The 14689-nt window shown below is 43.3% G+C and overlaps 1 protein-coding gene across 3 annotated transcripts in view; it reads right to left on the reverse strand.

The window, feature by feature from the left end:
- The window catches only part of Sipa1l1 (signal induced proliferation associated 1 like 1), a 288319-nt gene that overhangs the window by 105115 nt on the left and 168515 nt on the right, over positions 1 to 14689 (reverse strand). For 2 of the 3 annotated variants that reach the window (XM_055593255.1, XM_055593253.1), the window contains exon 4: positions 10573 to 12371. In XM_055593255.1, coding sequence (XP_055449230.1) covers positions 10573 to 12070 — 1498 coding nt within the window. In that variant the 5' untranslated portion in view covers positions 12071 to 12371. Of the gene's footprint in view, positions 1 to 10572; positions 12372 to 12930; positions 12947 to 14689 lie in introns of those variants that run through there. The other variant, XM_055593254.1, reaches the window with a different exon arrangement.

Genomic DNA, 14689 nt, shown 5'->3' on the forward strand with positions numbered 1-14689 from the left:
AACCGACTACACAGAAAGTGTAGTTTTTCTCTAGAAAAAACTGTAAGTGACATGGTGGTGAGTGGGGGAGCTGCAAACACCAGCAGTAAGTGGACGAGACAAGTTCTACTCTGCATTAGGAGGCAAGGGGTCAGGGGCCACTGCACAAGCCCAAATAGCACCCTTGTTCATATTTCACACTATTATTTCATTACACAGAACACTTGGTTCCTAGCTATGTCACTGTCATTACTGTTACCCCTATGAACTTTGACCTTCAATGTTTTCATTCAGCAGAGAATGTGAATGAAACTTGGAAGGCACCTGAGTATAGCATGGGTGCCTCTGAAGCTGTTCATTTCTGTCTACTGGGTTCAATTGGTTCCTATGTTTTGTTTTCTTACTATGAATATTAATACTGGAGAAGATAAAGCTAGAGAACTAAATACTGTAAATAACAGCAATAGAGATGAGGATGGGAAACAGACGGCTTTTAAGAGGAAAGCTAAGTTACAGAAGTGGAGATAAAAAGGCAGCTGCTTCATTAAGCTTCTCGAGATGCACCACTTAGAGAATCAGCTTATTCTACCCGGAAGGGCAGAGTTTCCATGAGAACTAATCATCCAGGAGTGGGCGCCACAGTTAAAAGGTCAGACAGCCAATGGGGATGCATGCGAAAGGCTGTCGGGCTCTGTCCCAGAGCCCTGCACTAAGCCTGTGGCTACTGTTGCTCAAGAGTGGGTGCCCACACGTAGGAAGTGCCCAGGGTTCTGAGGCTCCAAGTCATCTCTACAGGTAACTCCTGAAAATGGGGCAGTGGATGTGGTGGTTTGCTCCTGATCCCCACAGCTGCGGACATGGGACTGGAGGATCACTAGTTGGTTTAGATAATGAAACCTTGTCTGGAGGGAGGGAAGGAATATATAGATATAGATGATATAAATATAGGCGATATGGGTGGATGGAATGCTTGCCTAGCAATCTCATGTCTTTGGGTTCAATCCCTAGAACCGCCAAAATCAATACATCAAGCAACCCAGCAACCAAAACAAAACACCATTTGCTTAAGCAAGCCCTAACAGTGTCCTTACTTAAAAAAACAAAACAAAACAAAAAACCCACCAAACCAATTTTAATAAACTCCACCAAAATGATAACAGCAAAAATATAAAAACTACTTAAATAAAGAAGAAATGAACAGCAGAATCACAAGTGCTTATTGGCTGTCATCATGCTATGGTAAACAAACATCTTCAAAAATCATATTGTGGTGTTTGTGCTTTGGAGTGGTTTGAGGCGAATGTTCCAGTAGGAAGTTAGTGGGTGAGTGACCTTGGGTCCATTTCCTTTTCTCTTGGCTCTCTGAGCCTCCTTTACTTTCAGGGTAGTCTTGACAATTATGATACCAGGTACATAAAAGTGTTCAAATAAATGATTCCTTATTATTAAAAAATATATATTGCACGTGTTAAAAAACAAAAAGTTGTACCAGGGTAGATTGGTACCCATGGGAACACTCTCCTTCTCTTAGGATAAGGGGATGAGAGAATGTCTGTGACCAGGCTGTAAAGTGAATAAAAATAAATAAATAAGAAACAAAAAAAAAAAAAAAAAAAACAACTCAACGTAGCTAAGAAAATGCTGGAATTCAGACTTAGAGAATCCATCTGCATGTCTAGGCCAGCTCACAATAGTGAGAATCAGACTCAATGAGGTGCCTGTGCCTCTAGAGATCAACTGGTGGTTGGTTCACTCCCACAAAACCACTGTAACCACACAGGGCTACTTGAGGTCTCATTTCCTGAAGAGAGAAGGAAAGGAACTTCACACACTGCTGGGTGTCTGGGGAAGAACAGTACAGGCCACACACACAGGGGACTCTCAGCCATCGCACCCAATGCTACCCAAGTCCCCTAGCTCAACCTACTCATTAGCATCAAACATTCACATACAGGACATTCCCCAAGCAACTTAACCTGTGGCTCTGGTTGCTGAGACGTGTTTAGATTGTTGTGGCTAAAGACAACCCCAAAGTGTCCTGCAGGAACAAAAGTGCTGTGGTGACTGGATGAGCTCTGGGCAAGGGCCTGAGCCCTGGAGAGGCATCAAGGCTTGGGGGACTGGACTCGCTGGGAGAGGGAAGGACGCTGCTGTATGGGGCTGGGAGGAGGGAGGAGGCACTCCCACAGCTGCAAGTGAAGGCTTCTTCTCTCTAGCCTGCTCGCTGCCCTTTCACCCCACAACGACACGACACGTGCTAGTGGGGTGGGCACAGCCCTTTGCCAGGACTAGCCCTCAGCTTTTCTGTGTTGGGGGAGGCTACGCTGACGCATCTCACACCTGCATCTCTGTCACAACTGGATCAAGGTAACCAGAAGGGCCACAAAGGTCAAAAATTGAAGAAAAGGAGAATACACTACTTCAGAGACACAGATCACAGGAGGGAAACGCTCAGAAAAAGGATCTAAAAATAATACCAAAAAACTAGGGAGAACACCATAACACAAGAAGGATAACAATGAGGGAACACTATTAGGAAAGACACAGGAAACAAAAATGAGTTCCTTGAGAATAAAAATATAACTGCTCAAAATAAAACCCAGCGAAAAGGCTGCTTAGGTAGAACTGCACAGAGCTGTGTGCCAGTACCTTCTTCAGAATACAGAACTAAGTCAAAGCGAACAGCAACTCAAATATTAGCACATTAAGAGGTGGGTATGGTGACAGTGGACAGTGGTGTGAGCCTGTAACTCCAGCACTATGGGAACAAGACAGCAGAGTCACTGGGACTTGCTGGACAGCCAGCCCAGCCAATGGTAAGGCCCAGGTTTAGTAAGAGACCTTGCCTTAAGGGAACAAGGCAAAAGTGACACCTGCTGTCCTCCTCTGACCTCTGTACGAGCATGCAAAGGTACATGCGTTTGTGTGTGTGTGCGCATACCACTCAATCATTCACCGCAGCCATCTTTAATAAAACAAATAAATGCAAATCCAAGCATCCTACCATCTACTCAAATGAAATCCCATGCAGAAGAGGCAAAGACAGTAGAGATAGAAGTTTTCCATGATAAATATTAATGTGTAAAGGTTTCTCACTCATCATAATAACAATAACTACATATTATAAATACCATGAGGACAGAAGTCTATTGTTGGCTTGCCTCTAGGCACTGTCCCACTCCCTATACCCCACAATGACATGTCCTGGAGTGGTCACAACTTTCTCAGTGCTAGCCCTGGCTGAGGCTTTTCTGTGTTAGGGGAGGCCCTAAGAGCTGCAGCGGAAGAATTCACAAAATGGCTACTAAATATTATCTGAACAACTGAGTAAATAAATAAATGAACATGTGGTTATTTCTATACTTAAAACCAGTGGAAAAATGTTTGGGGTGGTCCTATGGCTAGAAAATGAACTTTATTTTCTGCGTTGCCATACTATTTTCTATAACAAGCAAGCTTATTTATGCTGGTTTTTTGTTTTTTTGAAGGAGGGCTTGTTTTGTTTGTTTGTTTTTGTTTTTAAGACAGTCTCTCTGTGCAGCCCTGGCTGTCCAGAAATTCACTGTGCAGACCAGACTGGCCTGGAGCTCACAGAGATCCTCAGGCCATTGCCTCTGCATGCTGACTTAAAGGCCCTAAAAGCTTGAGTCACCACACCCAGCTCTATTCATGCTCTTGTCTGCATCCTTTTTTCTTTTTTTTAAGGTGGCTCTTCTCCTAGGTAGAATGGAAGGCTCAGCATCCTCTAAATGCAGCAGCCACTGAGATGCAACACTGACTTCTCTTTAGGAAGAACTTGCAGTTGGTTCAGCCCTGCACGAAATGCTGGGTCTATGGCCTTAGGGTCTGCAGCAGTTAGGCAGCTGAGCCATACTCTGCCAGCGCAGCCCTTAGTTGACACCTAAGCATGGAAGATAGGGAGGGGCAGAAAGCAATATGGCCAGGCACTTGCTCCCCTGCTGGGGACTTTTCTGATATTCATCTCTCTCCATTACAGTGGACAAGATGTTTGTTAACACAAACCCTGTCTGGAGCTCTCCTTGCCTACTTCTGCCTCCTTTTCTCTTATGCTGCATCATGGGCTGAAGGGTTTCTCCACAATGCTCTGCTTCCTTTCCCTCCTATACTCCACAGGTGCCATCACCAGGCCCCCAGTCCATCTGCACCTTTCTCATCATCTGCTTATCAGACAACCTGGCTGGTTAAATGCAAGATGGGCCCTACCAAAGGCTGGATTCTGAGGAGGGAGGAGGACATATAGCTGGAAAGACTAAAAGTCTAGGATTTCAGCAAGAGACAGGGAGGACCTGCAACTACCAACGGGGCATGAAGAATGTTAGACATAACCTGCTGCCACACGATCTCGTGTCCTTCCAAAGTGATTGGGGGTTGAGAACAATGAAGTCAGAGGATCTTATAACAATCGACTTGCAACAATGGTGGTATTTACGGAAGGAGAGGAATAACATTCTAAGTCTCAACTTCTGCAGAGTGCCAGAGAGGACAGCTCAAAGCCATACCAATGCAGGCAGAAAACAGCTGCTGAGACACTGAGCAAGAACTGAGAAAGCCTGCCTGGAAATAGAGGGATATGATAGAGACAATCAATGCAATTCAATATAACTTTTGGAAAGATTCGGAGGCTACTGATGACTGGGGCATATGAAAGACCACACTAATAAGGCAGAATAAAAAAACAGAAGTTGAATACAGAAGCAAATGTGTTTGTTATATGGAGGATGAATATGTGAATAATAAATTTGGTTATGGGTCTTGAGATAGTAAGTTAGATACATTAAACACAATATGTAGACAAATATGCCTGCCATCAAAAGTTGGGCATTTGATACATAGTCAGAAAAGAACTTCTGGCATCAAATTCTAAAATAAAATTCTCATACAGAACTTTCTACATAGGAGATGGACAATGTTTTCACCTCCAGTTTTAGAGCTAAACAACTGTGTTTTTATATGAGTGGATCTGAAAGGATGGCTTTGGATAAGGTCCAGTGTCTGAACTGGCAGGGACTTCTGATGGTCCATCTTAATCTATAAGCATGTGGAGGAGAGTGAGTGTACGTCCTTTCAGTACCCCATAACCTTTGAGCTGTGATAGCCTGGGCACCCTAAGAGCCCAAATGCTCTGTGGGTAAAAGACAGACAATAAATAATGAGTGTCAAGAGGCTGGGAATTCACAGCCAAGGAAGGAGAGGATGCCTCTTTCTAAAAAAAAGTCCTATTAACACTTTACCGAGTATGTGGTGGCCCAGAAGCCTTAAGCAGATATAAAGATGGCAGCCAGTGGAGTACAGGGGACCTGTCTGTATTGCCAGCTACTTAGAAGGTTGAGGCAAAAGTCACTTGAGCCCAAGAGCTCAAAACTAGCTTGGGCAAAACAGTGAAGGGCAACCACAAATTAAAGGTCAGCAAAACACGTACTGAGGTAAGACTCTCACTAACAAACTCAAGCCCCAAATTTCTGTGAGGGAGTGTACACTCTAACGCCTATCTGCAAATGAGCTGATTAACTGGCATAATCTTAACAAAAACTAACTTCAATGAATAGGAAAGGTGAAGTCAGTTGTTATGTTTAAGAGCACAGCATGCTTGGGAACACAGTCTTGTTGGCTATACCTGAAAATGAAATGATCTACCTCAGAAAATTAAACACAAAGTATAGAGAAAGAACCCTTGACAGTAAGGCATCCAATACATAGTACTTTTCTCAATCACATAAGCAGACTTAGGAATACACATGGCTATGGGTTTGTTCCTTGGACTCTCCTTTCTTTCTGGTCCAAGGCATTCTTGATGAGGTCTCCCAGGTGCTTGCTTCTGCCTAAACAGAATTGCGTCTCAGACTTTAAATGCTGAACTGGGGACTAACTAACCAATAACTAGAATTCTTAAACTACTGAAATAGGATCCACGGCTCCCACCTTCCTTAACTTGTGAGGCCTGCTCACGTTGGCCAGAGCCATGCAGGCACACCTGTCCTTCCTAACTTCAGAAACAATGAAAGATCTCACGCCACGCAAAGAACTAGAGCAACCATCTACCAGCTGTTGGCAAGCACAAAGGCTTCATGCAAAGAGGGCACTGCAGAGCCAGGGCAAGGACAGCTCCTTATGAAGGGCATCAGATAAGCAGGGGACCTGCCCTATCCATAAAGTACATGCGTGTACATAGAACTCTTGAGGGAAAAACATCCTTAAAGGATCTAGGGGAATGCATGTATTTTGGTGTAAGCTATTCCTTAGCAGGGTGCCTTTAGCCATCCACTATGGAGGTTAGCTGGAAGCTGTGAAGCTGGCATGGCCTTTGGCTCTCAGTATCCTTTTTTCGCTTCGCTTTCTTTCTGACCGAATGATATTCATTTAATAGACTGGGGCATTTTAAAAAAAGTTTTTGATAACAAAACAATACATAACTGCAGAAGCTACGTGCTATGTTCTAAAGAGTGGCTGTTAAAGATGGCTGACTACAAGATGGAAAGAGAGAACTGGGCAACCAGCCTTTCCAGGAGCAATTGAAATCTAAATTGTTTCCTCAAAGTGACTATCATGGGTGTGTGCATGAGCAAGCACATGTGTGAACGCACGTTCGTGTGTGAGTACATGTGCACATGTATGTTGTTGGAAGAAGGTGAGAACAATAAAATCACTGGCTTAGAGTTATCAAATTTCTCAGTTACTTGTTTTCTATCCGTTGGCCTACAATGGCAGTTTCTCCTGGCCAATGAGCAACAGGGGACTGTGCCTTATCAGAGCACCTTTATAACTTGTCACCAAGCAATGCCCACCTAACACCTATACCCCCACCCCCCACCTGTCTATCTCTCCTACTAACACTTTTAATCATTGTCTCAATAAATACTACCACCAAAGCAACCCATGCACACCTCTCTTCCATTAGTGGAATTCCAGAAAACATACACCTGAATTATATACTCAAAGAAAACCTGCAACACACCATGGGGCCACATAACACAGGTAACGACTGGGAAGGAGCCATTTCCTCCAAGCCATGCTGGCTGCAGGCAACAGTGGGGTCAGTTTATCCAGCCTTGCATTTGCCATTTGTATGTCTCCTTGGCACTTTGACTGTAGTGACCACAGAAAACCTGAACACAAAACTATGAATGGTCTCAAAGAAAACATTCTTAGGAGTTGAACTAATGCTACTCTGCTGCCCTGAGAAAGGCACCATCATGTGAACACTGTTTCCACTGACAGGTTCATGCCAGTGTCCAAAAAGCATTAAGTGAGGAGACCACATAAAAACATGAAACAGAAACACTGTATATGTCAACTACATCATTACTGCCAGTTCATGCTGGGTGAAAACAAGAGACGACAGAGGAAGGAGCAGAAGGAAGAGTGTGGATGCTGTTGTGCCTAATCCAAAGGGAGGGTCCTCTCTGTCCAGTTTGTCCAGGGACTCAGCTCTCATGTTATAAAGACAACGCAATATCAAAGTGATTACAGCTTCACCACATGATTAAATATTACACATGATGCTGCTGAAGGCTGGGCTTCAGCAAAGAAAATAATAACATGAATAATAGATCACGTCTACCATAACATAAAAATAAATAACAATAGTGGTAATTATTAATTTCCCCAGAGACAGCTACAGTAGAGTGTAGGACACATTAAACGCTGAATGCACAGAGGACCTGAGGGGGTGAGGTGACAGCCATTCTCAGGGTGCTACTGCCTTGCTGCTGGGGTCAGCTCCTCTTCACTGCAGTACACTCTTTTCACAAAGAGATGAAGGGAAAGAGGTAAGAGGTAGGCAGAGCTCACTGACCCGAAGCTAATGTAAAAATTACAAAATAGAATTGTTTTTAATTATATTTACACAGTCATACTAACTTTACATATATAGTATGCTGTTGAGGAGTTTGATTTCTGCTTCATGTTATTACTCAGCCATCATTTGTGAGACATCATCAATATGTTATCAACAACTAAAAACTTCCAACGTGTGCATCCCAAACACAGGCTCCATGACTTTCCTTGGATTGGCCTCCTGGATTAGCCACTTTTCACTGTTTCCGACACCAGGCTGACAGGTGCCAGTGGCACGAGCTGACCGTCCCTCATGCCACACACGCTTTCTGCTCCCACCAGCTGGGCTTCATGCTGGCAACAAAATTCACTGCATCTTCCTAGAGCTGCTGAGGCCAACTGACTTATTTTAATTATGCAGCTTAATTATTGAGGCTGACTAGATGAACAGAAAAGACTGATACAGTTTCTATGAAAACGAAACTGAGGGCTTTAGAAAGACTACCCAGAGGTAAGTCACGAAGAAGGCTGAGGGTCAGATGTGTCAACCAGGCAGCTGAGAGGGAATTACAAAGCAGATTCAGCACAAAGGACACTACAAGTTCACACCAGTGACACAAGGCAGAACTGAAAGCAGAATCATTGTCAGAAATGCACTTGGACCAAAAGAAGCAATGTCTATTTATGTCTTAAATATCTCAGATAGGTATTTTATTTTAACCATTCCCTGCTTTAAAGTATTTCCAATTAATCAGTGATACTTATACTGGTTGGAACCAGGGTATTTTCTGTGCTCTAACCCACCAAAATGCTAGATGGGGGTCTTTTGAGTTTATGAGAGTCTATGAACCAGTGAGTTGACTTGCTTTAGACTCTAGGTATTCACATTTTGATTCCAAACTTTTGAAAGATAAAAACACTTAAAAGGAGGTTCCCCTCTCCTTTCATCTTGGAGAATAGAAATGAGAGAACATGGCTGTTCCCTCACAGCACAAAGGAGCTCCATGACAGTCTATCGCCTAACCCCCAGTACTCTCCTCTGGAAAACAAGATTAGCAACAAATCATGTCCCTCACGGGTATTAAGAGTTAGAAATAAAAACTATCATATCAAAGACTTAGCATAGTGCATGGTCCACACATGCTGAAAACTGTTCATGATGGATATTATTACACTGCACAATGAGAAAAAAATACTAATGCGCAAATAAAGTATGTTCACTTGTATGTCAAACTCAGTTACAGGCAATGACAGGAGGAGCAAGGTGGCTTCTCAGAGACACGTGAGCACCACCTCAAGAAAGCTTGAAAAAATTCTGAGGCAATATACAGCAGAAGTTCTTGGTTAGAGGAAATTCACCCCCAAAGAAACATTTGGCAGTATCAGTTATATTTTAGTTAATGTTCACTGGTGGGTAGGGGCACCTAGAAAACCTATCAACCTCTAAGATCGGAGGCCAAGGATGCCAGTCTTACAGAGGACAGAGCAGTGTCCATCTTTATAAAGAACAGTCATCCCCAAACACAAAGTTAGTTTGAGAAACTTTCTGCTCCCACACGCAAGAGAAAGACCATTTTTAAAACCTGCACTCTAGAAAAATCATTTTAAAAATAAAGCTGGGATTTTCATTCTATTGATTCCAGAAGCCGTGCTGAAGGTACTTAGGGAAAAGAGACCTGAGTGTTTAGTGATGAGACACAATTCTTTTACCAGTAAACCTGCAATATGGCCTACCATCCAATAATTTTAAGCACATGAGATTCTAGAGTAAGCAATCTCACAAAGCCAGAAGGAAAATAAAAGTAAGTAACAAACACTGCAACAGAAGCAGGTAATCACAACCTCACTGGAGAAGGTGCAAAGCAAGAAGCCTCCCAGGCAGTCTCTTCACCTAGCTGTAGAGATGCTGATCTACCAGGAGACCACAGTATATGGTAACCAGCATGCTGCTAGTTGAGTGCCTGCGTGACAAAGTCCTCAGTTTTAATGCTGTTCAAAAAACACTAGAAAACTGATAGTCTATTTACATTGCTTTTCAAAAAATCACTGTGCTTTTCTTAAAAGTAAAAATAAGACTGTACAATATCAGACACAGACACACAGACGCACACACAGGCACACACACACAGACACACACAGACACACAGACACACACACACACACACACACACACACACACAGCCTACCACCTCCAAGACCTGAGAAAGCACAACACATTAAGTAATAAAGGCACATCTCCATCTTTAGTAGCTTTTCTACTCAAATTGAAGGCCTACACTCAAGTCTTGCCTGAGACTCATTGGCTCTGAGATTTTAATCAAATACTGAAATTTGTTTTTATTACAGGTCTTGTGAAAGGGCAGGAATATATTAAAACTTTGATAAAAAGACTCAGGAGGCAAAGAAAAGTGCTAAAAATTGGAAGAGAGCATTAAAATTGTTTTGTATATAAAAAAAAGCTGTATCTAACAGAGTTTCAACTTTACATATCTGTCCCTAAATATGTCAGAGCAAGTCAACAAAACACTTTAATTTCACTCGCTAAATCAGATTTTAACTTTTAAAAAATTCCTAATATTTAATTTTAAGACATTTCCATATCCAAAGGGGAAAAAGAAATACCTCCAAAATGCAGATAAATAAATCATAACAAAGAGCCATTGAAACATTTCACCATCAAGACAAAGAATTCACAAGCACAGCTCATGTCACACCACTAAAAGTGTCAGGAAAGTAGTGTAATTTTTTTTTTTCCATGAGTAGAGCAAAAAAAAAAAAAAAAAAAAAATAGCTACTCACCTTTCTGGTAGAAGAACTTCCTATAATAGTATGCTCCGAGATCCACGTGCTCCACGGTGTACCGCTTCACTCTGTCTAGATGCAACACCAAGCTTTCCTTGGGCACTTCCAGAACCGCCACTCCTGCATTCGTGCAATGAGTGCTCAGGGTGGACTCGAAGGAGGCACTTTCACACCCACTAAAGGAGCCAGAATTTGACTTAGACAGGCTGATCTTCCTCTCACCTTCTCCACCGATCTCATTCCGAAAATATGGACAGCTCATGACGAGTTCATTGCTTTTGTCATCTCCTTGGTCCATGCCAAGGCTTCCTTTGGAATTGAGGTCCTCTGTGCTTCCCATAGGAGAGCTGAAGCTGGCTGAGTGAGACAAAGGTCCCGAGACCAAGGAGGCCACGGCAGCCGCTGAGGCTCCCGTGGTGGTGTTTCTTCTCTTAATCACATTGTGCCTATTCATAATGGCTTCATTCAAGTCAAATAATATGCTCTGGACATCATAGTGAGCAAAGCACTTTGGACATGTCCAGGGCCTCACGGAGTCTTCTGATCTGTTGTCTTCAAGGTCCGATGACTTCCCGAGTTCTTCACCTTTGGCATTGCGTAATTTACGAAAAATGGAGGAGTCTCCAGTTTCTGACTTAGAGCGTCGCTTGAGTGGTTTTTCCCTTTCCTTGAAAAGCCTGAGGTTCTCTCTCTGTGAGATGGGCCCATCGATCACATCCAAGGAGAAACCAGAACCCTTGCCCCCACCAGTGATAAGAAAGTCACTGAGTTTGGTTGGAGTAGGACCTCGGTCAGATCTGTCATCTTTGTAGCCCTTTAACAAATCGAAGAAGCTTTCTCCGGATGTTCCCTGCTTGTCGATTGAAGATGTGCTACCGTATTCCCTGTGCAATGACGGCCCCGACTTGTAGGTGGGGGAGATACATTCATCAAAGCTATCCACATCAAGTTCACTTATGGTGATATCACTGTTGCTGCGCTGCCGGATTCTGCGAAGGGCTTTCCTGGGGGAACTGGGGTAGGCTTCGGGCATGAGGAATCTGGAGTCCATGTTCTCCGCTGGCCCCGTCTTGTTCTTCAGGGTGTTCTGTATGCTCTTGAGCATGGCTGAGTCATTGGAGTTGAGGCTAACAGAACTTCCCTGACTCACAGGACTGCCTTTGGAAGACAGGCTCTCAAGGCAACTTGAGGTTTCTAGTTCCTGGCTTGAACGGCTAGATTCTTTTACATTTTCCTTTCTTGGGGGCCAATCTGCAATTCTTGCTCTAACCCCCATCTTGGGGACCCCGGGGGTTGAGGTTATATGGTGAGGACCTTCACTTCGTGGGGGCCCTACTGCAGCCATGACTGATGATCCTAAGCTGCCATTTTGAGACCGGAAGCGACGCATGTAGAAGTCATCAGTGTGAACTTTGGGGGTGCCCTCTGTGCTGACAACAGAGGCTCTGTCAGCAGTGACAGGCCTTTCCGTCTGCGACCGCTTCAAGCTGGTCATGATGTAAAAAGCAATCACTTAAATCCCTGCAGAAAGGATCGCCATGTTTGTGTTTGAAATCTGCACTTCTGCTTTAGAGAATGGCTTCCAAAAAATACAGCAGTAGCATTGAGATCTTAAGCCTTTTCATTTAAAAGGTTAAATGATGCCGTGTTTTCAGACCACTGAAAATCCAGATCTTTCACACATTGTAATCCACAACAGTTCCTGTGCTTCACTCTAACAGAAGGCTTCCTTCAGAAAAGACTGAACAGAACTTTCATCACTGAGCTTCTGTGGTTGCCATAATCCCATGCTTCTCCTGAAGAAAGAAGGACAACCTGAATTAGCACTTGACATATACACTGAAAATAAACATGCAACAGCCAAAATCAGACACACAAAAAGGAGACTCCATGTTGGACTGTGGTGCACACTGCCAAAGTCTACATTTTTAATAAAGCAGATATGAAAGAAAAAAGTAAAAACAGTTAATAAAACCCATCAATTACATTGAAAGGAGGGCTATGAATACTTCAGTTTAGCTCAACTGTTTCATAAGCTGGGAGGAAGCACAGACTTTTGCTCCCATGACCTCTAATAAGGTAGACATCACGCCACTGTGCTGACCAGAAGTTTGAGACAAAACCAATCTAACCAGATAATCAGAGCAATGGAAGGCAGCATTCTGAGAACACTAAAAATCAACAAGATTTTATCGATTATGCTACGACACTCACTTTTAAAATACCTTCCATATTTCAAGTCGATACATATTTCCCTACAAAAGCTTACCACAGTTGATAAGAGCAAATGCACAGAGCACAGAGAAGACAAGCAGCGTTTCCTGGAGCCTTCATACCCTGCACTTCCTTACTTACCCACAGGAAGAATATTGCAGACGGAGCCCAGCACTCGCAGCCACCTTCCCCAAGCTCTCCTGACTTTCATCTACTCTCAGGGATGGAGGTCTTCTGCTAATTCACAAAATGCCTGCATTCCCTTCAGCAGAGCAGCCTCCTCCACCCCATCAGTGCTAATTTATGACGACGACGACGACAGAAACAAAATGCTGCTCCGGGCAGCCCACTCCATGTCCTCCACCAGATTACACAGAACTGTAGCCATCCTTCCAGGAGACGGGCAGGAGGACGAACTTCCTCATGAGCTCCTCAGGCAGGAGGCAGCAAGCACAGAGGCTGAGCACAGAATCCTGCCCGGGTGCGTACATCCTGAAGAGCGAGCAGAGGATCCTTTTCCAGCATTCCACAAATTACACAAGAGGTGGCCTTTAAATTCTTGCCAGATACATGTTTGGAAAGATGCTGCTGAACCAGCACTGAGCTGACAGGGCGGCATTGTCTACAAATCGCGCTCTGACACTGAGGAGGACCGCACGCTGCATTCTGCACTCAACGGTAACAAGCACTTACTTCCACAATAATTAAGCATCTTGCTAGTCGGCTTCCTGCCTGCAAGGCAGCCGGCTTTCATTTCTCCAGCAGTACGCAGAATCAGTTTAGGAGGCTCGTTGCTATTTAAAGCTGGAACATTTAGGGGTGTTTAAAAAATGCTCCCTGCCTACAGACTGCAGGGCTCTTGCAGGGTAGGTTTGGTCAGCCAGTCAGATAAATGCCCATTGTTTTCACTCACTGTCCTTGTCCCCATGTTTTGTGAAGGGGATAATGGTTTTGCACTGCTACCTAATTAAACCTGGCTTCTGAGCTTTCTGGGTACTTCTACAGTCAGACCGTTATGATTTCCTTTACATTCCAGAGCTTTACATGGTGCTCGTTCAACTGCAAGCCTTTAAACAGAGCAAGCTGCTAACTGTTGCTTGCGGCAGCAGCCAGGGCCAGCACATGCAGCCACAGCTGGGCTTCAAGAAGTACTACTTCCAAACTAGCAGGGCAGCCAGTCAACTGGACCAACTGGAGCACCTGCCCTGCTTAAAACCACAAAGAGTGAAAGAAAGTAAGCTTCCAAGGAAATACTAGACCAGCATAAAGAATTCTCATGCTAGCATAAAGTAATTCTTAAAAATATTCCACAGAATTACAAAAGCCTAAGTAAACCATCTTCCATTTCATTTCTACAACATTCATCCCCCAAATACCAGGTCCACCATGATCAAAAGTTATTCTTGCTACATTTCTATTCTTCTTAGAAAATGATTTATCACAGAGCTGGCCCCTCCCCCACCCTTTGTTTTGAGGCAGGGTCCCACTCTAATCCTGGCTGCCCTCAACTCACCAGACCCTTCCTGTCTCACCTTTCCCCAAGCACTTAGATTGCAGGCATATGCCGCCAAACCCTTCTTGCAAAACTGACTTGTTAAAGGTAGCTGAAGTTATATCCATTATAGGACTAAGCTAAAAGCTGGAACTGAGGCAGAATAAATAAAACCCACCTGGAAATGTTTAATCTCCACCATCAATAGTTCTTTTCTAAATCACTTCACTTTCTTATTTTTTAAAGATTTATTATTTATGCAAATGAATATTTGCATACTTGTATTTACATACACATGTGTATGCATGTATATGTGTATATATGTATATATGTGTATATATATGTATGTGTGTGTATATATATATATATATATATATATATATATATATATATATATATATATATATA

The sequence above is a fragment of the Psammomys obesus genome, unplaced genomic scaffold (genome assembly GCF_907164565.1).
Source record: "Psammomys obesus unplaced genomic scaffold, mPsaObe1.curated_primary_1811, whole genome shotgun sequence".
Classification (NCBI taxonomy): Eukaryota; Metazoa; Chordata; class Mammalia; order Rodentia; family Muridae; genus Psammomys; species Psammomys obesus.